The sequence below is a fragment of the Pleurodeles waltl genome, chromosome 1_1, assembly GCF_031143425.1.
Source record: "Pleurodeles waltl isolate 20211129_DDA chromosome 1_1, aPleWal1.hap1.20221129, whole genome shotgun sequence".
Classification (NCBI taxonomy): Eukaryota; Metazoa; Chordata; class Amphibia; order Caudata; family Salamandridae; genus Pleurodeles; species Pleurodeles waltl.
Genome location: NC_090436.1, coordinates 549121277 through 549145022, shown reverse-complemented (window position 1 = coordinate 549145022; position 23746 = coordinate 549121277). Strand labels below are relative to the sequence as shown.

General features: G+C 47.3%; 1 protein-coding gene across 3 annotated transcripts in view; it reads left to right on the top strand.

Annotated features, from left to right (window-relative positions):
• Positions 1–23746, top strand: part of CHD1 (chromodomain helicase DNA binding protein 1) — a 1172453-nt gene that overhangs the window by 472740 nt on the left and 675967 nt on the right. For all 3 annotated transcript variants that reach the window (XM_069225994.1, XM_069225985.1, XM_069225977.1), the window contains exon 19: positions 10545–10694. In XM_069225994.1, the coding sequence (XP_069082095.1) occupies positions 10545–10694 (150 nt within the window). The remainder of the gene's footprint in view (positions 1–10544; positions 10695–23746) is intronic.

The following is a 23746-nucleotide window of genomic DNA, read 5'->3' as shown; positions in this document are numbered from 1 at the left end:
GTAAGTGCAGGGTAGCCATAAGAGGATATGGTCTGGGAGCTTGTCAAACACGAACTCCACAGTTCCATAATGGCTACACTGAAAACTGGGAAGTTTGGTATCAAAGTTCTCAGCACAATAAATGCACACTGATGCCAGTGTGGAATTTATTTTAACATGCACCCAGAGGGCATCTTACAGATGCCCCCTGAACACCAACCCGACTTCTAGTGTGGGGCTGACCGGTTTCTGCCAGCCTGCCACAACCAGACAAGTTGCTGGCCACCTGGGGAGAATGCCTTTGTAACTCTGTGGCCAGGAACAAAGCCTACACTGGGTGGAGGTGCTTCACACCTACCCCTGCAGGAACTGTAACACCTGGTGGTGAGCCTCAAAGGCTCACCCCCTTTGTTACAGTGCCCCAGGGCATCCCAGCTAGTGGAGATACCCACCCCTCCGGCCACTGCCCCCACTTTTGGCAGCAAGGCTGGAGGAGATAATTAGGAAAACAAGGAGGAGTCACCCACCATTCAGGACAGCCGCTAAGGTGTCCCGAGCTGAGGTGACCCCCTGCCTTTAGAAATTCTCCATCTTGAGATTGGAGGATTTTCCCCAATAGGATTAGGGATGTGCCCCCCTCCCATCAGGGAGGAGGCACAAAGAGGGTGTAGCCACCCTCCAGGTCAGTAGCCATTGGCTACTGCCCTCCCAGACCTAAGCACACCCCTAAATTTAGTATTTAGGGGCACTCCAGAACCCAGGAAATCAGATTCCTGCAACCTGAACTAAAGAAGAAGGACTGCTGACTTACAAGCCTGCAGAGATGACGGACGACGGCAACTGCTTTGGCCCCAGCCCTACTGGCCTGTCTCCTGAGTCGAAAACCTGCAACCAGCGACGCAACCAACAGGGACCAGCGACCTCTGAAGCCTCAAAGGACTGCCCTGACCCCCAGGACCAAGAAACTCCTGTGAGCAGCGGCTCTGCTCAACAACCTGCAAGAAACTTGCAACTTCTCTTCAACTTTAAAGACTTCACTCTTCCCGCGGGAAGCGTGAGACTTAACACACTGCACCTGACGCCCCCAGCTCGATATCCGGAGAATAAACACTGCAGGGTGGACTCCCCGGTGACTGCGACCCCGTGAGTAGCCCGAGACGCCCCCCCTGAACCACCACAGCGACGCCTGCAGAGAGGATCCAGAGGCTCCCCCTGATCGCGACTGCCTGGTAACAAAGGAGCCACACACCTGGACCAAGCACTGCACCCGCAGCCCCCAGGACAGAGAGGAACCACTTACCAGTGCAGGAGTGACCAGCAGGCGCCCTTCATCCTAGCCCAGTCGGTGTCTGGCCTGAGAAGCCCCTCTGTACCCTGCCTGCATCGCCTAAGTGACCCCAGGTTCCCTCCATTGTTTTCAGAGCACCCCTGTTCTTCATAGGTGCCTATGTGTTTTGGGCCCTCCTTTTGACCTCTGCACTTAACCGGCCCTATGTTGCTGGTGCTGTGGCTTTGCCTTGAACCCCCCAACAGTGGGCTGCCTATGCCCAGGAGACAAACTGCGTAAGTGCTTTACTTACCTGAGAAAACTAACCAAACTTACCTACCCAGGAACTATTGATTTTTGCACTGTGTCCACTTTAAAATAGCTTATTGCATTTTAACAAAAACTGTGTGTACTACTGTTTTAAATCAAAGTTCTATTCTTAACTGTGTGGGGAGGTGGGCACATCCCTATCCCTAATCCTCCAAACTCAAGATGCAGGATTTCTGAAGGCAGGGACCACCTCAGCTCAGGGCACCTTAGGGGCTGTCCTGACTGGTAGGTGACTCTTCCTTATTTTTCTCATTATCTCCTCCAACAGGCTGGCAGAAACTGGTCAGATTAGCACTAGGAGTCGGACTGGTATTCAGGGGGCATCTCTAAGGTTCCCTAAGTGTAACATATAATCAAGTGATCTACTGGCTAAAAATCATCAAGCAAATAATTAAAAATTTAAAAAGTGCCTTGTCACTATTTGAGAAAGAAAATATGTCCTTGTTTTAGGTTTTAGTGTATGAACCATAATTTCTCTGGGAAAAAGACCCTCTCATTTTTATAATTACAGTTTTGATTACATCAAGATGACGTCAGATGTGCCACACTAATAAAAAGAAAATGTTAGCAATCTAGTTGCTCATTAGAATACTGTGTGGAGGCAGATGTCTTGGGCACAGACTCTGATAAGTGAGGGCAGGAAGGAGAGCAGAGGCAACAAGTTGACATGCTGGATAGGCGGGAGGGGCAGTGGCAGCACAGTGGACCATGGAGGGCCTTGGGGGGAGGGGAGGAAGGGGAAGGGCAACAAACCGACCATGCAGGACAGGCAAGAGAGGCTGTGGCAATGTAACAGACCATTGAGTGCGGAAGGAAGAGGCATTAACACTACAACCATACATGGCAACAGACTTGATTCAGACAGGAAACTCCAGATGTTTTAAGCCCAAAAGGGCTTTATTTTATCTGTCTCCTGCCTAAAATCCCCTCTTTTTCGTTATAAGTCAGTGGGGAAATTAATTCCCCATGTTTTCTTTGCAAAAGCTCTCTTACCAAGTGCAAACTCTTGGCAAGTATGGTACATCGGACCACTGAGGGAAGGAGGAACGGGGTATGGACATGGACTCGGATAACAGAGGGCAGCGGTAGATGGGCAGGGGCACCAAATTGACCTTACAGGGCAGGGGTTGCAGCATCGCAATACACCGCACAGGGCAAGGGGGATGGCAGTGTAGCACAACGGACCTTTGAAAGCAATAGGGAGAGAACAGGGCCATGCACATAGTCGATAGAGAGCAGAGGAAGGAGGTAAGGGCAGCAAGCTAACCATCTCAGACACACAGGAGGGACATTTGCAGCATAACAGACCATTTAGCGCAGGTGAGAGGGGGCAGAGGCATGACAACAGCCCAGACAAGGCGGAAGGGAGCGGGCCTGCACATGGAAAACAGAGTGCAGGGGGCATAGTTGGAGCAGCAAGTTGACCATGCAGGGCAGGTGGGATGGACACTAAAAGCACAGCACAACATGGAGTGCAACAGTGAGACTGTAATGGCATACACATAGACAACAGATGGAATGTGGGAGGGCGGGTCATGGACAGCAGGCTGACCACACAGGGCTGGTGGGAGGGACTCTGGCAGCACAGAAGGCCATGCAATGGAAGTGGGAGGGGTAGAGGCAGCACAACGGCCATGTTGGGCAAGAGGTAGGGGGCATACACAAAAGACCATGGAGGACAGAAGGAATGGGTATGGGCTGGACACATACAGGGGGGGGGGGAAGGGGCTTCACAACAGACCATGCGGTGTAGGCAGGTGGGTCAGTTGCAGCACAACAGAGCATGGGGGGCAGAAGGGAGTTACAGCAAAATGGACCCTGGAGAACAGGAGGGAGGGAATAGGGGCATGGAACTCGTCAGGAAGTGTGGAGGTAGCAGGGACAGCTGGCGGTCATCTGACCATGCTAGGCTGGTGGTAGGGGCAGTGGCAGCTCAACAGAACACTGAGTAGATAGAAGGGGCAGTAGTAGGTACATAGAACATGGTGGGCAAAACGTAGGGAGCAGGGGCAAGCACACAGACATTGATGGACAGGAGGAAGAAGGGTAGGGCCAGCAAGCTAAGCACAGCGACTAAGCAGGAATGCAATTATGGGGCATAGCATTTGGCAACAGAGGACAGGCGTAGTGGGCGCAGACATCAAGCTAAATACCCGGCAGTGGCAGCACATCGGACCATGCAGGGCAGGAGGGAGGGAGCTGGTGCACGGACTCAGACAACAGAGGGTAGGGAGGAGGTGGATAGGGCAGCAAGCTAACTGTTCAGGGCAGAGGGGAGGTCATTAACAGAACAATGGCCAGACAGGTATGTAATGAGGGAGCATGTGGAAAATGGATGGCAAGAAGCAGGGGTGGCTGAAAAAAACAAAGGTTACAGGGATGTTATAGTTAGGAAATCAAATGAAAAAAAGCCTTAGAAATTCACAAAAAGCCAAATGTTACAGAGACGTTATAGTTAGGTTCCAATTTTACATGCACACAACCATAGAAATTCAGTTGTTATAGTTAGTTATTTCAAGTAACTATAACTTGTGCCCTAAGGTAACTATAACTCACACTCTCGCCATGCACTGCTTATTACCCCACATATTACATTACTCATGACATCATCTGTGACATCATTGATAATATCACTGTAATATTTGCAGTAAAATTATTAAGAAACCTGTGCATGGCGAGGGTGCGAGTTATAGTTACCTTAGGGTACTAGTTATAGTTACTTGAAATAATTCTAAATGCTGAATTTCTATGGTTTTGTGCGTGTTAAGTCTGAACCTAACTATAACATCACTGTCACCTTCAGTTTTTTAGTGTGTGTATATCTATACAAACATATGCATGTTCAAAGCTTGTGTGGCTGAATATACACATGCTTCGCACATTCCTGCCATTTAGTGTTGGGCCGGATGTGTGCAAGTTGTTTTTCTTCAAGTAAGATCGAGTCACGAGGTAGTAACTCCTCCTATTGTTGAAAATGTGCATGGGCATCGACTGCATTGTTCGATTTGTTTTCTTTGTGCCGTCGAGTTAGGTCCCGTGTGTCTGCACTTTGTTTTGACACTGTTGCGGTTCTCCTTTCAGTTCGTGCAACACTATCCCCATCACCAGTATTGTTTCAATTGTGTTTTTTATTCTGCGTATTGAATTCTTGCTGTCTCTTGTCAATTTACTTCCACTGCAGCCTCACCTTCGGGGGCCGTTCCTTGGTCTCTATCACATTCTTCAGAGAATCCTATGCTGATGATAGAATGGATGCCCTTCCGATACTGCCCGCGCAGGCATGTGAAGTATCCACAGATTGATCAACATCTGGTATGAAATCTGTGTGTCACCTGAGCACAGGGAAGCGGATTGCGATGTCACTGTTCCTTCCGTTAGAAGAAAAACATTTGAGGCCATTGAGCAATTCGCCTCGAAATGTCACCAAGGATCATCGAGGACTCTCCAGACTTCTTCAGTCATGAAGATGTCAAAGTAGAAGAACACCATCAGCTGTCATCTGCAGAGGAAGTGGCGTTTTTGATTGATGAAAGATCCGGCTTTGAGGTCGACTTGGAGATGCAGTAAGCTACACTGGCTGAAAAGTTTGTGAGTACGGCACCCCCTGTCCCTCAACACTATGTCAATCCCTCCAAAAGACATCTGGCCTCTATGGAACAACATATAGAGTGCTTCGGTCCACCACTGCCTTCTGTCCGTGGCCAGCAACAAGCATCTGGTTTGAACGCCTCACCCTACAGCTTGGGGCTGAAACACCAGCCAAAGCCTTTGGCTTCGAGCACTTAGGTTCCGGAATGCCACCCAGCACCAACTCAATCCTTGGTGCAGAACCAAACATTGCAATCCATGTATGTCACTTAAGACACGAGCGGAGCTCCAGTGCTAAAACTAAAACCTTCAAAGCTGACTTCAAAGCCTGATTATGACAAGCCAGTGGAGCCCATACTCCACAGACTCCAAGAGCAACTGAATGCCCAGCAGAAGCGAATCCACACCTAGCCTCACACCAGATGTATCCTTGCTAGATCTTTGGCTCAGATTCCTCAACCACCCAAAAATTCGCTGTTTTTTAGGAGGCTCTAGATTTAGCGGTACCACCAAAATATCAGAAAAAGTCTGACAAGGCCAACAGCCCTTTGCCTCCTCCGCCACCCTCACCACCACCACCCGCTCCACCTTCTCCACTACAGTCTATGGAAGAACCACTAGAAATTTCACCTCACGGGTCTCCACAGTATGATACAGCTGGACATGGTGGGTGATGAGCCACTTTTAAGACACAATCACATGTTGTCCCTTACGATACTTATTATATTGACCCTCCAGAGATCTATATGCTGTCCGTCCCTCCCCTCCTGATGACTCAACATCATAGCAGGAACTTATAGGTATAGGTGCGGCATCTCACAATGTACAATTCCATAAAGCCCCTTTAGAATAGTACTTCTTTGAAACTCTTTCCACTACTCAAAGGGCCATACAGTGTTTCCCTATGCTAAAGGACATGCTAAGAGACGCAGAGGACAACTTTAAAGACCCTATTAGGGCTATGGTTATACCGCCCAGAGTAAACAAAAAGTATAAGCCCTCCCTATCTAATCCTGTATACATCAGGGGCTAATTATCACAAGACTTGCTTGTCATTACCACTGCTCTGCAGCGTGCTAGCTCACAAGCTAGTGGAGAGTCCCCTCCGCCTGACAAAGGAAGCAAGCGCATTGATGCGGCGGGGAAAAGTGTTGCAGCACAATCCACCAGTCATTGGCGTATTGCAATTCAATGGGGCTACTTGCTCGTTATCATTGAGCCCACTGGGATGAAATGGAGGATCAGCTCCAGTATCTCCCAGAGGAAAAAATTAGGGCAAGAACTCTGAAGGCCAACTTATATCAAATACCTCAATGTGCTGTCCCTTAGGTGCTCATGATACCGCAGCTAGGGTGTTGCAACACCAGCCTCTTTCTCAGGAACCATGCACGGCTGTGGATTTCTGGTTTCAAACCAGAGGTACAAAAATGCCCTCAATATGCCTTTTGATAAGGAACATCTGGTTGGTCCCCAGGTAGACCAAACGTTGGAAAAAATAAAAAAAAGATACAGAAACTGCAAAGGCAGTGGGAGCCCCTCAGACCCCCACTCCCTGTGTTTTTTTTTTTTTGCAGCTCAAACTATCATGGAGGTTCCAGGGCTACCTTTTCTGACGCTTCCACCTCCTACCACTGTAATCAAGGTCAACAATCCTCCTCATAAGTTTACTTCCGAGGCCCTTATAGGGGAAACCATGCCAAAGGCAGAGGTACGGGTGCTTCCCAATGTGGAACAACACCCACCACCAAGCAGTGGCTTCCCTCTTCTACCCCCGACCATATAACACCTGTCGGAAGGCGTTAATTAGGATTTTTTACCTGTATGGCAAACAATTACATCAGACCAGTGGGTGTTGGACATTATCCGACATGGCTATTGTCTGGAGCTCATTACCACACCTCCCAGCATTCCATCTCGCACGCTATCGCTGGGACATTAAGCATTGCTCAAATAGGAAGTCCAAGATCATCTTCTCAAGAGATCTGTAGAATCTGTCCCTCTGTCATCAGGGTTTAGGGGTGTCCTCTCTATACTTCCTAATACCCCAAAAAAGACAGGTAGTTACAGTTTCCAGACCTCAGCCACCTAATCCAGTATATCCGATCGGATCACTTTCACATGGTCACCTTACAAGATGTGACCCCACTTCTCCGACAAGGTCACGTTATGGTTGCACTAGACTTAAAGGATGCCTATTTTCACATACCAATACAACTAGGACATCGCAGATATCTCAGGTTTATAGTGGGCAACAAACAACAGTTCAAAGTCCTCCCTTTCGGGGTGACTACTGCTCCTCGGGTATTCACCAAATGCCTAGCAGTGGTAGAAGCCCATCTTCGCAGACTATGTTTATCTGGACGACTGGCTTATCAAAGCCAGCAGTCATCAGCAGTGTCAACAACACACCAACACACTCAGGTTACAATAGATCTGCTCAGTCGCTTATGGTTCACCATCAGTATCACAAAATCTCACCTTCAGCCTCTGCAGGTTCAACCGTATCTAGAGGCAGTTCTAAACACACAAATGGGATTAGCCTATCCCAGTCCTGCAAGAATCCAGAGTTTCCAATCGTTATTACCCCAATTTCAGACAAATCACCAACTCGCATTTGGGAAATAATTTTGGACTCCATCATGATCTCCCTCTCTCAGCGCACTGCAGCAGATTTATCCTTCTAGGGTGTTGAGGAGAACCTGCTAGCAGTAGTGTTCTTCTTTCTACCACCAGTTGTGGCAATGGTGGTGACAGATGCCTCCACCCTACGGTGGGGTGTTTATTTGGAGGAATGAGCGAGAAAGATCCTCTGGTCTCCTAAAGAGCAACTTCTTCATATCAATCTGCTGAAACTCAGGCCTTCCTTCCTTCCTTCCTTCCTTCCTTCCTTCCTTCTCTTTGTAGTTGGTCGGTGTGATTTGGCATATTATCAAAGAGGGAGGAGTAGGTCAGAGCTTCTCTGTCGTAATCTTGAAACTTTGATCCTGGGGTCTCCGGCATGTAGTTTGGCTAGTAGTGAGCCGTTGGGCAGGTTTCTGAACACTAGAGCTGACAGTCTCATTTGGCATAACTTTGTCAACAGTGAGTCACCTCTCTATCCAGAGGTGGTCCACAGCATCTTAGCACAGTAGGGCACTCCTCAGGTGGACTTTTTTGCCTCTCACAGCAACATGCATTGCTCTCCAATATCCATTGCAGGGAGACTTGGTGAGGCTCCTTTTGATTGATGGGGAATTTTCCTCTTCACTTTGTGTTTCGTCCCATAACCTAGATTCCTCTGATTCTGAGGGAGATTTGCCAAGGCGGGGCCCAAACTATCCTAATTGGTCTGAGTTAGCTGAGAAAGGTATGGAATTCACAACTCCTACACTTCTTCCTGTGCTCCCCATTCTGCTTTCATCACCAAGTCAAAGGGGCAGATTCTACACTCCAACCTCTGAAATCGCCACTTTCGTGTCTGTAGATTGAAAAGGACAATTTAACTACATTCTACTTGCCAGTTGAGGTGGTATACATTGTTTTGTCTGCTCACCATCTTTCCACCAAGTAGGAGGAATCAGTTTTTAATTGGTGTGCTGAGATTATCTTGGATCCCTTAAAGGCCGATTTGAAAGTTATCCTGAGGTTTGCACTTTCTCTCACACAGCTCAGCTGTACTTTGGAGACTGCCAAGGCATACCTAGCAGCCTTGTCAACCTTAGCCTGCCTTCCAGATCAGCAATCCCTCTTCGAGTCATCCATTACTTTTACGCTTCAAGGGCTTGGCCAGTATATCTATCCTTCCCAACCGCCTGGGGTCTCCCTTCAAGCCCCTTCATAGTTGCCAGTTATGGCTTTTTACTTCTAAGACTGTTTTTCTATTAGCTGTCACTTTGAGTTGTTTCTGAGTAACAAGGTTGGAGAGTATGCCCACCTTTTACTACCTTTTTCCTCAACAAATTGATTCTTTGAACCAGAGCTGCTTTCCTTCCCAGGGTTGTGACCCCATTTAATTGAGGTCAGTCCATCCCTTTTCCTTCGTTCCTACCCCCCTCCGCATGCCCCCAAGGAGGAGAAGAGACTGCACAGGCTGGAACCGAAAGGGCCAGTCAATTTCAATATTGACCGCAACAAGAATTTCTGTACTGAAGATCAGCTGTGTATAGGGTATGCAAGCAACAGGCAGGGTATCATCTTATGCATCAAAATATGTTGTCTTAGCATGAAAAGAACCGCCTGAGGGCATGTTGATCCTTTCCACTAGTGCCACGTCTATTCCCTCAGCCTTGGCAATAGGAGTACCTGTAGCTGAAATCAACAGAGCGGCAACATTGAATTTTACTAAGCACTGCTTCTTAGTCTGTAGTGTGACAGAACGGCGTTTTTGCCTGTTCTGTTCTCCAGGACTTACTTGTCTGGCCGTTGCTTCAAGCCTCTCCCCCAAGTGGTGTACTGCTTGGCAATCTATTCCAAAGGTGAGTAATCTGTAGATAGAAGTATTCACCATAAAAAAAAAAGTTATTTACCATTTGTAACCATCTTTCTTGTAGATACTCTACCTGCAGATTCCTCACTGATTCCACCCGCCTTTCCACCTTGAAGGATGCTCATAGGCCATTTTTAATAAGGTTCCAATTAGTTTGTTGCACTGCTTTTCAATTTCAACTTACATAATGTTGTTCTCATCATCCTGCTTCATTGCTGCAGAAAAATAGATGAGAAACTGGGGTCTGCACACCAAAGTGGATGCCTTATGGTGCCGGTGATGTCACAATGTTGCTTCTTGCGTCGATATGGAGCCATCACCCACTACTGGCATGGAAAAGTTTCCGGGTGTAGTCTAGTGCCTGTGATATGCAGAAAGTGAGGAATCTGCTGTTAGATCGATTATCCACCAGAAAAAAATAATTAACAAAGATAAGTAACTTATTCTTTTCTTACCAGATTCATGAGTGTTGTATGGCCTTGTTTTTGGTATGCCGGTTACCTAGTTTCCTAGGTTTTTGTGCAGGAAAATCAGGTCTTGGGTAATAATGGGGCAATCTGGATCATTATTTAATGTGGATTGCTCTACTGCCCCTAACTGATGGAGCCTCTTGTTTCCCACAAAGAGTTCAGTGGCTGTTGACATTTTCCAAATCCAGTCAACACCCAGAGATGGTTTGAAATATAAATCATTTGAAGGAGAAACCAAATACCTAAACAAAAGACTGTTTTTGATGGTAAGTAAGTTATTCTTTTTATAAGTTGTTCAAGTTGTGAATAACTTGTATATTTACAAAAGTTCTTATCTCATTGTTTGGTTTTTAGTCCTACGTGGCTAAGTAAAGTTTTATGTTGGCATTATTTTATGGAAATGTTTTGGCGAGCTTATTTTATAAAATGTATTTCATCATTCTAGGATTTTTGCTTTTTGCTGTCTACCAGAGCTGGTGGTCTGGGTATAAATTTGGCATCTGCTGATACTGTTGTGATTTTCGATTCTGACTGGAACCCCCAAAATGACTTGCAAGCACAGGCTAGAGCACATAGGATTGGTCAAAAGAAACAGGTATGTTATTATTTGTTAATTTACAAAGGGAATTTACAGTCTGGGAAAACGGGTCTTGTATCTAATAATGTAGCAAAGGGTTTCTAGAATCTACTCACCACAACCTCATTCTATAGTAACCTTCAGAACAAGTGCAATAAATAAGTCTCAACACTATTAGTTTGTTGCAGGCAGTTTCTGCTACATAATACCTGCCCCATTTGGTCTTGCCAGATTGAATGAAGTTCCAACGTAAATACAGTCACTTGGTCACTATCAGGCTACAGTGATATAATACTGTTTGCCCCAGGTAAGCACTTTTTAGGCTTGCTGATGTTATTAGCTAATGGTAATTTTAGCACCACAGTAAACACTGAGTTTTTCCCCATTGAAAAGGCTTATTTAGGTTTAAATTAGAATGCATGTCTGATGATATTGTGTGGAGATTGAGAGGGGCGGAATATGCCCTGATGCTGTTTATTCCAGTAAAATCACCTCACTTGCTTTTCCTCTGCTATTGATTTCTTTGTAAACACCCCAATATTGGTCTCCAGGACAGGGGATCAGTGTGAGCACAAATGGTGAAGAGTATGCTTCCATTTCACAATGGAACACATTGTGCTGTTCTTCTCTAATTGTCTTATTTTGGATGTAAAAAACTTGATATGTCATTAGTATTGAGGGACTGCATAGATTTTGCAAATCACTCTTCAGATGACTATATACCTTTTAGATTTGTAGTTGTTTTGGATGGATACATCTAACCGCATATTCCTCAACTTAGGATATCCTCCATGCACCATACTGGATCCAGATACATTTTCAGCTGCACTTCTGATGCTGGTTAGTATCATTGAGCAGCTGTGCATTGACTCCATTCCTCCCTCAAAGTTGTACAGCAGAGTGGCATGTAAGCACCGCTCCTGCACACTTACATTCGTTAATTTCTTCCTGCTGACATGAATCTGATGCTCAGCTTCCAATCTTTTTTTGCTCTTCCAACAACTCTAATAACTCTTCAAAGTGTGCTTGTAAACTATGTCCCCACCAAAAATGACTGTATTCAAGCCATTCCTAAACTGCAGGAACCAAATGTCCGTTATGGACTCACATGAGGTTTGCTTCTGGTGTATGGCCTTTGGCCGCGATTCTTAAGTCATCTGAACAAAGCATCCATATGTACCTGAAGGTGATTTAAGTTAGGAGGGTGAAGCTGTATATCACCGTTTATCAAATGAAATTGGTGCCTTTACACAGGTTCTGCTCCAAAAGCATAGGCCCTCTCAAACTCTTCAGGTAAGTTTTATATTCGAAGTCTAAACACAAGCATTTATAAGGACTCAACCCCATCTCACCACTGTGTTTGAAAAGGGAAGTTCTAAGGGTGTCAAGATTTGAGTTCCACTACCTAGAGATCACTGGCCAAGGACTAAGCACCTCAGCTGGTGCCGGCATGCCCTTGGTTTCCCGGCAGCAAATTGAGGGCTTCTACGAGGCCATGCTCAAATCTTTAATGCACTTCTGGCTACCTCTGTTGCAACTTCAGGCCTATCAGAACTGTAGGTGCTTCCAGTCGTGTTCCTGCTGGTGGGCTATCCCTGACGCAATCTGTTCTCATGGGGCCCATTAATAAGCCCCTACCAACTCCAGTACCGACTTCCACACCAGCCCAAGACTCACACCAGGTAACATCACCATGACATCCATTCTGGCTTCAACAATAGACAACCCAGTGCCAACACCCATGAACTTATGTTGACCTGAACTTGACCAGCACAAAATGCTGAAATGCAATTGATGGTTGTTTGACTCTATCTGGTGTCCCTACAGTAATACAAACATCAGCAGAGGCTCTGTTCTCTTTATGGCTCTGACTCTGATCCTGCTTCAAAAGAGAGAGCATCCCAGAATACTGATGATGATGATACTGAGTGGGATTCCTTGGTACTCCCTCATACTGATGATGCCTTAAAACTTCACTTACAAAACATCAGTGGCTTAACACCTCCCCTGAACAAAGCTTCACTTGTGACATCGGCCACCACCAAAAGAAAGGGCCTCATTTGCACTAGTGGTTCAGAGGGCACCTGACGTGCACGATTTGCAGCTGCCCTCCAATTAGATTAAGACAAATGTCCTAATGGAGATTCTCCAATCTAGGACAATGACATCAGAATCCTTGGTCCATTCAATGACACCCTCATGGATACCTTGATGATTTTGTGATTGATACCTTGTTCTTGTCCTCCCGTTAGCTGGCTAGTGGCCACTTTACAGAGGCCCATGCCTGATGTTCCAGATTTCTTCACCAAGCAATCTCCTGTAGAAACTCTAATTGTACAGGCTTCAGCCAGTAGGGTGAGATCCTAATACATTTCCGACAAAGATCCTGGTTAGGGAATGCAAAAGTATTGATGTTCTTGGCAAGCAAATGTTTTCTTCTGCCAGCTTGGCACTGCAGTACATAAGCACAGTTTTTTAAGCAGCTGTGCACATGCCTTACTGAAAATGGTCAGTAAGATTTTGTCATTGGTGATGGCTCAAACATTCCAAAATGAGCAGAATACGGCAAAATCTGTCGGCAGTACAGGCTTCAATTCTGTTAGTTGCATTGACAGAGTGGTTGGTACCAATGTGGTGCCCAGCAGTCAGGCCTGAATGAGGTTGACTGGATTTTCTGTTGATTTGCAATCATTGTTAAAGCCATGCCTGTTTTTGGACCTTGACTCTTAGGAAAGGTGGTACAGCTTAAAGATAGTCGAAGAACCACAGTGTGTTCCATGAGGCTTTTAACTCATGCAAAACAATTTCCCTATCTGTACAGTAAATTTAAGGGCTACTTCATAAGTTTAGCTTATATACTGCTGTAAATTTCTCAGCCAGTGACACAGCAGACAGCCCAGTCCTTACGGTCTTGAATACAAGTCTGGCAGACAGTGCACAGGACAACAGGGGCAACAGTCTCTTAACTTCTCTGACTTTGTTACAACACTCATAAAGCCACTTTAGTTTAACCTCATCAGTTCATATCTGACTAGTGGGCGGTAGGATTCAGTGTGTCCTTTCAGGGTGACAATCCATCAGTTTTTCAAAGGAAGGGGAAGCCTTGCCTTTTTCCTCTTCCCCACACAACATTCTTCCAGCATTGGAAGGTATTTCTGAGGACCATCTGTATATCCTGCTGCGGGAGGTACATCTCTTGCTCTCCAAGGGTGCCACTGAACGAGTTCTGGACTCAAGAGAGTTGAGTGGGTTGTTATTCATGCTACTATTCGCTTGTCCCCAAAAACGATGTGGCCTAAGGCCTCTGCTATACCATTGATCCGGGAATTCCATCCTTCGGAACAACACATTCAAAATGATCAAATTAGCTCAGGTCCTGTCTGGACCAATGAGACTGAATAGTGCCCTTGCACTTCCAGGACATGTATTTTGTTTTTATCTGTGGTTAAACATGGGCCAGGAGCTCATTCAATTTTTTAAAACATTGTTATGCTTCCCTTCGGCCTCACCTCCACCCCTTGGGTGTTCACAAAAGTGATGACGATTGTCACTGTCTATCTTTGGGAGATGCGTGTATCTGTTTTTCCGTATTTCAGTTGGCTGCTGAAAGCGGTCTCCCCATGCGGTGAGAGCCTTTGTGCTCTCTGAGGACAGAAACAAAGCCTGCTCTGGGTGGAGGTGCTTCACACCTCCCCCCTGCAGGAACTGTAGCACCTAGCAGTGAGCTTCAAAGGCTCAAGCTTCGTGTTACAATGCCCCAGGGCACTCCAGCTAGTGGAGATGCCCGCCCCCTGGACCCAGCCCCCACTTTTGGCGGCAAGTCCAGGAGAGATAATGAGAAAAACAAGGAGGAGTCACTGGCCAGTCAGGACAGCCCCTACGGTGTCCTGAGGTGACTCTGACTTTTAGAAATCCTCCATCTTGCAGATGGAGGATTCCCCCAATAGGATTAGGGATGTGCCCCCCTCCCCTCAGGAAGGAGGCACAAAGAGGGTGTACCCACCCTCAGGGCTAGTAGCCATTGGCTACTAACCCCCCAGACCTAAACACGCCCTTAAATTTAGTATTTAAGGGCTCCCCAGAACCAAGGAACTCCGATTCCTGCAACCTAAGAAGAAGAAGACTGCTGAGCTGAAAAACCCCTGCAGAGGAAGAACAGAAGACACCAACTGCTTTGGCCCCAGCTCTACCGGCCTGTCTCCCCCCTTCGGAAGAAAACTGCTCCAGCTACGCTTTCCCCAGGACCAGCGACCTCTGAATCCTCAGAGGACTGCCCTGCTCTAAAAGGACCAAGAAACTCCCGAGAACAGCAGCCCTGTTCACCCAAGACTGCAACTTTGTTTCCAAAGGAGCAACTTAGACAACAGCGTTTCCCGCCAGAAGAGTGAGACTTGCAACCCTGCACCCGGAGACCCCGACTCGACTGGTGGAGAAACAACACCTCAGGGAGGACCCTCCGGCGACTCCGAGACTGTGAGTAACCAAAGTTGTCCCCCCTGAGCCCCCACAGCGACGCCTGCAGAGGGAATCCCGAGGCTCCCCCTGACCGCGACTGCCTGAACTCCATTTCCCGACGGCTGGAAAAGACCCTGCACCCGCAGCCCCCAGCACATGAAGGAATGGAACTTCTGTGCAGGAGTGACCCCCAGGAGGCCCTCTCCCTTGCCCAGGTGGTGGCTACCCCGAGGAGCCCCCCCCTTGCCTGCCTGCAACGCTGAAGAGATCCCTTGATCTCTCATTGAAAACCATTGGAAACCCGACGTGTGTTTGCACACTGCACCCGGCCTCCCCCGCGCTGCTGAGGGTGTACTTTTTGTGCTGACTTGTGTCCCCCCCGGTGCCCTACAAAACCCCCCTGGTCTGCCCTCCGAAGACGCGGGTACTTACCTGCTGGCAGACCGGAACCGGGGCACCCCCTTCTCTCCATTGAAGCCTATGTGTTTTGGGCACCTCTTTGACCTCTGCACCTGACCGGCCCTGAGCTGCTGGTGTGGTAACTTTGGGGTTGCTCTGAACCCCCAACGGTGGGCTACCTTGGACCAAGAACTGAAACCTGTAAGTGTCTTACTTACCTGTGAAACCTAACAATACTTTACCTCCCCCAGGAACTGTGAAAATTGCACTAAGTGTCCACTTTTAAAACAGCTTATTGTGTTTTGTGTAAAAAGTATACATGCTAATGTAATGATTCAAAGTTCCTAAAGTACTTACCTGCAATACCTTTCAAATGAGATATTACATGTAGAATTTGAACCTGTGGTTCTTAAAATAAACTAAGAAAATATATTTTTCTATAACAAAAACCTATTGGCCTGGATTTGTCTCTGAGTGTGTGTTCCTCATTTATTGCCTGTGTGTATGTACAACAAATGCTTAACACTACTCCTTTGATAAGCCTACTGCTCGACCACACTACCACAAAATAGAGCATTAGTATTATCTCTTTTTGCCACTATCTTACCTCTAAGGGGAACCCTTGGACTCTGTGCATACTATTCCTTACTTTGAAATAGTGCATACAGAGCCAACTTCCTACAGATGCCCTCTGGGTGTATTTTACAGTAAATTCCACACTGGCATCAGTGTGCATTTATTGTGCTGAGAAGTTTGATACCAGCTTCCCAGACTTCAATGTAGCCATTATGGAACTGTGGAGTTTGTGTTTGACAAACTCCCAGACCATATACTCTTATGGCTACCCTGCACTTACAATGTCTAAGGTTTGGCTTAGACGCTGTAGGGGCACAGTGCTCATGCACTGGTGCCCTCACCTATGGTATAGTGCACCCTGCCTTAGGGCTGTAAGGCCTGCTAGAGAGGTGACTTACCTTTGCCACAGGCAGTGAGAGGTTGGCATGGCACCCTGAGGGGAGTGCACACCACCAGCACACACAAGCAGTGGCAGTGGCAGTGTGCATGTGCTGAGTGAGCGGTCTCCAGGGTGGCATAAAACATGCTGCAGCCCTTAGAGACCTTCCCTGGCAACAGGGCCCTTGGTACCAGGGATACCATTTTCAAGGGACTTCTGTGTGCCAGGGCTGTGCCAATTGTGTGAACAAAGGTACAGTTTAGGTAAAGAACACTGGTGCTGGGGCCTGGTTAGCAGGGTCCCAGCACACTTTCAGTCATAACTGGCATCAACAAAAGGCAAAACGTCAGGGGGTAACCATGCCAAGGAAGACATTTCCTTACACATGGTTTGGTGCTCTGTGTTCCAACAGGTTACAACATGCACTTTTGGGCTACATATAAGAACAAATAGATTATCTTCACTACATATTTGGAGATATCGTCCTACGATCGTCCTCACCTATGTTTTCTTTGCCTATATGATGACATTGCTGTAATCCTTTTCACAGAAATGATGGGGTGTTCATGCATGGGTTCACATCCCATTAAGAGAGCAAGTAGCTTATTATTCATTTTGTCAGTTCACCTCTAACAATGATTAGTCATAATAACATGGATTTTCTTTATTCCATACATTTTAATGTTTATAACTCCATATATGTGGTTCTTCCCGCATGTTTTTCATCATGAAATGTGTTAGGGATCACCTACATTATTATGAATGTACGGTCCTTTTGAATTATTCTAGACTGGTTTTGTTCTGGAAACATATTTTTAATGGTATCAATCATGGGTGATGCTATCTGTAGGAAAATGGCTCCCTGTTGCAGTCACCCCTCACTTTTTGCCTGATACTGATGCTGACTTGACTTTGAAGTGTGCTGGGACCCTGCTAACCAGGCCCCAGCACCAGTGTCCTTACATGAAAAATGTACCATTGTTTCCACAATTGGCACACCCCTTGCACACAGATAATTCCCTTGTAAAAGGTGCTAGTGTTACCAAGGGCCCTGTGACCAGGGAAGGTCTCTAAGGGCTGCAGCGTGTGTTGTGCCCCCCTTAGGGACCCCCCTCACCTAAAACATGCACACTGCCACTGCAGATTGTGTGTGTTGGTGGGGAGAAAAAGACAAAGTCGACATGGCATCCCCCTCAGGATGCCATGCCCACAAAATACTGCCTGTGGCCTACCGGCCTATCTCCAACTTCGGAATCCTGCTCCAGCGACGCATACGACAGGGACCCAGCGACCTCTGAAGCCTCAGAGGACTGCCCTGGACTACAGGACCAAGAAACCCCCATGAACAGCGGCCCTGTTCAAAACCTGCAACTTCTTTGCAACAAAGAAGCAACTTCCAAAGACTTCATGTTTCCCGCTGGAAGCGTGAGGCTTCACTCTCTGCACCCGATGCCCCCGGCTCGACCTGCAGAAAACAAACACCTCACGGAGGACTCCCTGGCGACTGCAAGCCTGTGAGAATCCAGAGGCTCCCCCTGACCGCGACTGCCTGTAACAAGGGACCCGACGCCTGGACCCAACACTGCACCCGCAGCCCCAGGATCTGAAGGAACCGAACTTCAGAGCAAGAGCAACCCCCAGGCGACCCTCTGCCTAGCCCAGGTGGTGGCTGTCCAGAGAAGCCCCCCCTGTGCCTGCCTGCAACGCTAGAGTGACCCCCGGGTGTCTCCATTGTTTTCAACCTAAAACCCAACGCCTGCTTTGCTCACTGAACCCGGCCGCCCCTGTGCCGCTGAGGGTGTACTTTGTGTGCCTTCTCGTGTCCCCCCCCCCCCTCCCCCGGTGCTCTACAAAACCCCCCTGGTCTGCCCCCGAGAACGTAAGTACTTACCTGCTGGCAGACTGAAACCAGAGCACCCCTGTTCCCCATAGGCGCTCATGTGTTTTGGGCACCTATTTGACCTCTGCACCTGACCGGCCCTGAGCTGCTGGTGTGGTAACTTTGGGGTTCCCTTGAACCCCCAACAGTGGGCTACCTATGCTCCAAACGTGAGACTTGTAAGTGTTTTACTTACCTCCAAAACTAACCTTTACTTACCTCCCCCAGGAACTGTTGATTTTTGCACTGTGTCCACTTTGAAAATAGCTCATTGCCATTTTTACAAAGACTGTACATGATATTGTTGTCCTTCAAAGTTCCTAAGTATCTAAGTGAAGTACCTTACATTTAAAGTGTTTGATGTAAATCTTGAACCTGTGGTTCTTAAAATAAACTAAGAAAATAAATTTTTCAATATAAAAACCTATTGGCCTGGAGTAAGTCTTTGAGTGTGTGTTCCTCATTTATTGCCTGTGCGTGTACAACAAATGCTTTACACTACCCTCTGATAAGCCTACTGCTCGACCATACTACCACAAAATAGAGAATTAGAATTATCTACTTTTGCCACTATCTTACCCCTAAGGGGAACCCTTGGACTCTGTGCACACTATTTCTTACTTTGAAATAGTATGTTCGATGGCATCTGTCGCTGTAGATACGCATGTTCTGCAATAGCTCGCCATCTGGTGTTGGGCCGGAGTGTTACAAGTTGTTTTTCTTCGAAGAAGTCTTTCGAGTCACGGGACCGAGTGACTCCTCCTTTTGTCTCCATTGCGCATGGGCGTCGACTCCATCTTCGATTGTTTTTTTTCCGCCATCGGGTTCGGACGTGTTCCTGTCGCTCCGAGTTTCGGAACGGAAAATTAGCTAATTTCGGAAGATTTTCGACGGTATTGTTGCGTTCGGGATCGGCGTACTTCGATTCCACACCGCATCGAAGATCGAAGAGCTCCGGTGCCCTTCGGGGTAGTTTTTCGATCCTCCGTCGGGGCCTGGTCGGCCCGACCGCGTGCTGAAGAACGCCGATGGAACGGACCCCGTTCCGTTTCTGCCCCAAATGCCACAATAAATACCCCTACACAGACCAACACTTGGTCTGCAACCTGTGCCTGTCACCTGAGCACAGCGCAGACACCTGCGAGGCCTGTCGTGCGTTCCGGTCCCGAAAAACACTCCGAGACCGTCGAGCCAGAAGACTTCAGATGGCGTCCGCACCGACAGCCCAACGGGAGTTCGAGGAACAGGAAGAGGAAGGTACCTTCTCGATCCAAGACTCATACTCCGAAGTATTCGACGATACACAAACCGTGAGTAAAACGTCGAAAACCACACAGAGAAACATTTACAAGGCCCAGGGGACGCCACTGCCATCCGGCCATGGCTCCACCCATAAATTCGGTGACCGACCGTCGGCACCGAAAAAGGCCCAAACAGTGCCGAGATCGTCCGACTCCGGTCGAGACACCGGCACGCAGCCTTCTCGGGACCGAGAAAGTGCTGGAGACAAGCCTCGACACCGAGATGCCGGTGTGGACACGGCTCGACGCCGAGACAGCGGCACCGAAACAGATCGACGCCGAGAGGCTCTTATACAGAAGAGCACTCGCTAACCTCCCAAATGCAGAAGCATAGGTTTGAGGAAGAGCTACAAGCAACTGATGTGGACCATACGCAAAAGCGTATCTTCATACAGCAGGGGACAGGAAAAATAAGCACCCTTCCCCCCATTAGGAGAAAGAGAAGGTTGGAGTTCCAGACTGAACAGACACCACAACCAAAAGTGGTGAAAAGAGTTACCCCACCACCCTCTCCTCCGCCCGTGATTAACGTCTCACCAGCACAAACTCCATCACACTCCCCAGCTCACACCACCATGAGCCAGGGTGACCAAGATCAGGACGCATGGGACCTATACGACGCCCCAGTGTCAGATAACAGTCCGGAGGCATACCCTACGAAGCCATCTCCACCAGAAGACAGCACCGCGTATTCTCAAGTGGTGGCTAGAGCAGCACAATTTCACAACGTAAGCCTCCACTCAGAACAGGTCGAGGATGATTTTTTATTCAACACACTCTCCTCCACCCACAGCTCATACCAAAGCCTGCCTATGCTCCCTGGTATGCTCCGGCACGCAAAAGACATCTTTAAGGAGCCGGTCAAAAGTAGGGCAATCACACCAAGGGTGGAAAAAAAGTATAAGGCGCCTCCTACAGACCCGGTTTTCATCACTACACAGCTGCCACCAGACTCTGTCGTTGTAGGAGCAGCTAGGAAAAGGGCCAACTCTCACACATCTGGAGATGCACCACCCCCAGATAAAGAAAGCCGCAAGTTCGATGCAGCTGGTAAAAGAGTCGCAGCACAAGCTGCAAACCAGTGGCGCATCGCGAACTCCCAGGCACTACTTGCGCGCTATGACAGAGCCCACTGGGACGAGATGCAACATCTCATTGAACATCTGCCCAAGGACTTACAAAATAGGGCAAAACAAGTGGTTGAGGAGGGACAGGCCATTTCCAACAACCAGATCCGCTCCTCCATGGACGCTGCAGATACAGCTGCACGGACAATTAATACATCTGTAACTATCAGAAGGCATGCATGGCTCCGAACGTCTGGATTTAAACCAGAGATTCAACAAGCAGTTCTCAATATGCCTTTTAATGAAAAAGAACTGTTCGGTCCAGAAGTGGACACAGCGATTGAGAAACTCAAAAAAGATACGGACACTGCCAAAGCCATGGACGCACTCTTCTCCCCGCAGAGCAGAGGGAATTACAGCACATTCCGTAAAACGCCCTTTCGAGGGGGGTTTCGGGGTCAAAGCACACAAGCCAGCACCTCACAAGCCACACCGTCCAGTTACCAGGGACAGTATAGAGGAGGTTTTCGGGGACAATATAGAGGAGGGCAATTCCCTAGAAATAGAGGAAGATTTCAAAGCCCCAAAACCCCTGCTACTAAACAGTGACTCACATGTCACTCACCCCCTCCACACAACACCAGTGGGGGGAAGAATAGGTCATTATTACAAAGCATGGGAGGAAATCACTACAGACACTTGGGTTCTAGCAATTATCCAACATGGTTATTGCATAGAATTTCTACAATTCCCTCCAAACATACCACCAAAAGCAAAAAATTTAACAACACACCATTCCAATCTCCTGGAGATAGAAGTGCAGGCACTATTGCAAAAGAATGCAATCGAATTAGTGCCAAACACACAAATAAACACAGGAGTTTACTCACTGTACTTTCTGATACCAAAGAAGGACAAAACGCTGAGACCAATCCTAGACCTCAGAGTAGTGAACACTTTCATCAAATCAGACCACTTCCACATGGTCACACTACAAGAAGTATTGCCATTGCTAAAACTACACGACTACATGGCAACTTTAGACCTCAAGGATGCTTATTTCCATATACCAATACACCCATCGCACAGGAAATACCTAAGGTTTGTATTCAAAGGAATACATTACCAATTCAAGGTACTGCCTTTCGGATTAACAACCGCACCAAGAGTCTTTACCAAATGTCTAGCGGTAGTCGCTGCACACATAAGAAGGCAGCAAATACATGTGTTCCCATATTTGGACGACTGGCTAATCAAGGCCCATTCGTTCATACAGTGCTCAAATCACACAAATCAGATCATACAAACCCTCTTCAAACTCGGGTTCACCGTCAACTTTACAAAATCCAACATTCTGCCGCGCAAGGTACAACAATACCTAGGAGCCATAATAGACACATCAAAGGGAGTAGCCACTCCAAGTCCACAAAGAATTTTAAATTTCAACACCATCATACAACGCATGTATCCAACACAAAAGATACAGGCAAAGATGGTATTACAACTCCTAGGCATGATGTCTTCATGCATAGCCATTGTCCCAAACGCAAGACTGCACATGAGGCCCTTACAACAATGCCTAGCATCACAGTGGTCTCAAGCACAGGGTCACCTTCTAGATCTGGTGTTAATAGACCGCCAAACTTACCTCTCGCTTCTGTGGTGGAACAACATAAATTTAAACAAGGGGCGGCCTTTCCAAGACCCAGTGCCACAATACGTAATAACAACAGATGCTTCCATGACAGGGTGGGGAGCACACCTCAATCAACACAGCATACAAGGACAATGGAACGTACATCAAACAAAACTGCATATCAATCACCTAGAACTTCTTGCAGTTTTTCAAGCACTAAAAGCTTTCCAACCAATAATAGTTCACAAATACATTCTCGTCAAAACAGACAACATGACAACAATGTATTATCTAAACAAGCAGGGGGGGGACGCACTCCACGCAGTTAAGCCTGCTAGCACAAAAGATTTGGCATTGGGCAATTCACAACCAAATTCGCCTAATAGCACAGTTTATACCAGGGATCCAAAATCAACTCGCAGACAATCTCTCTCGAGATCACCAACAGGTCCACGAATGGGAAATTCACCCCCAAATTCTGAACACTTATTTCAAACTCTGGGGAACACCTCAGATAGACTTGTTTGCGACAAGGGAGAACGCAAAATGCCAAAACTTCGCATCCAGATACCCACACGAACAATCCCAAGGCAATGCCCTATGGATGAACTGGTCAGGGATATTTGCTTACGCTTTTCCTCCTCTCCCTCTCCTTCCTTACCTGGTAAACAAACTCAGTCAAAGCAAACTCAAACTCATATTGATAGCACCAACTTGGGCAAGGCAACCCTGGTACACAGCGCTGCTAGACCTATCAGTGGTACCCTGCATCAAATTGCCCAACAGGCCAGATCTGTTGACACAGCACAACCAAAAGATCAGACACCCAGATCCAGCATCGCTGAATCTAGCAATCTGGCTCCTGAAATCCTAGAATTCGGTCACTTACAACTTACCCAAGAATGTATGGAAGTCATAAAACAAGCCAGAAGGCCATCCACCAGGCACTGCTATGCAAGTAAATGGAAGAGGTTTGTTTGCTACTGCCATATTAATCAAATACAACCATTATACACAACTCCAGAACATGTAGTGGGTTACTTGCTTCACTTACAAAAATCTAACCTAGCTTTCTCTTCCATTAAAATACACCTTGCAGCAATATCTGCATACCTGCAGACTACCTATTCAACTTCCCTATATAAGATACCAGTCATTAAAGCATTCATGGAGGGCCTTAGGAGAATTATACCACCAAGAACACCACCTGTTCCTTCATGGAACCTAAATGTTGTCCTAACTAGACTTATGGGTCCACCTTTTGAACCCATGCACTCCTGCGACATACAGTTCCTAACCTGGAAGGTGGCATTTCTCATCGCCATTACTTCCCTAAGAAGAGTAAGCGAGATTCAGGCGTTTACAATACAGGAACCTT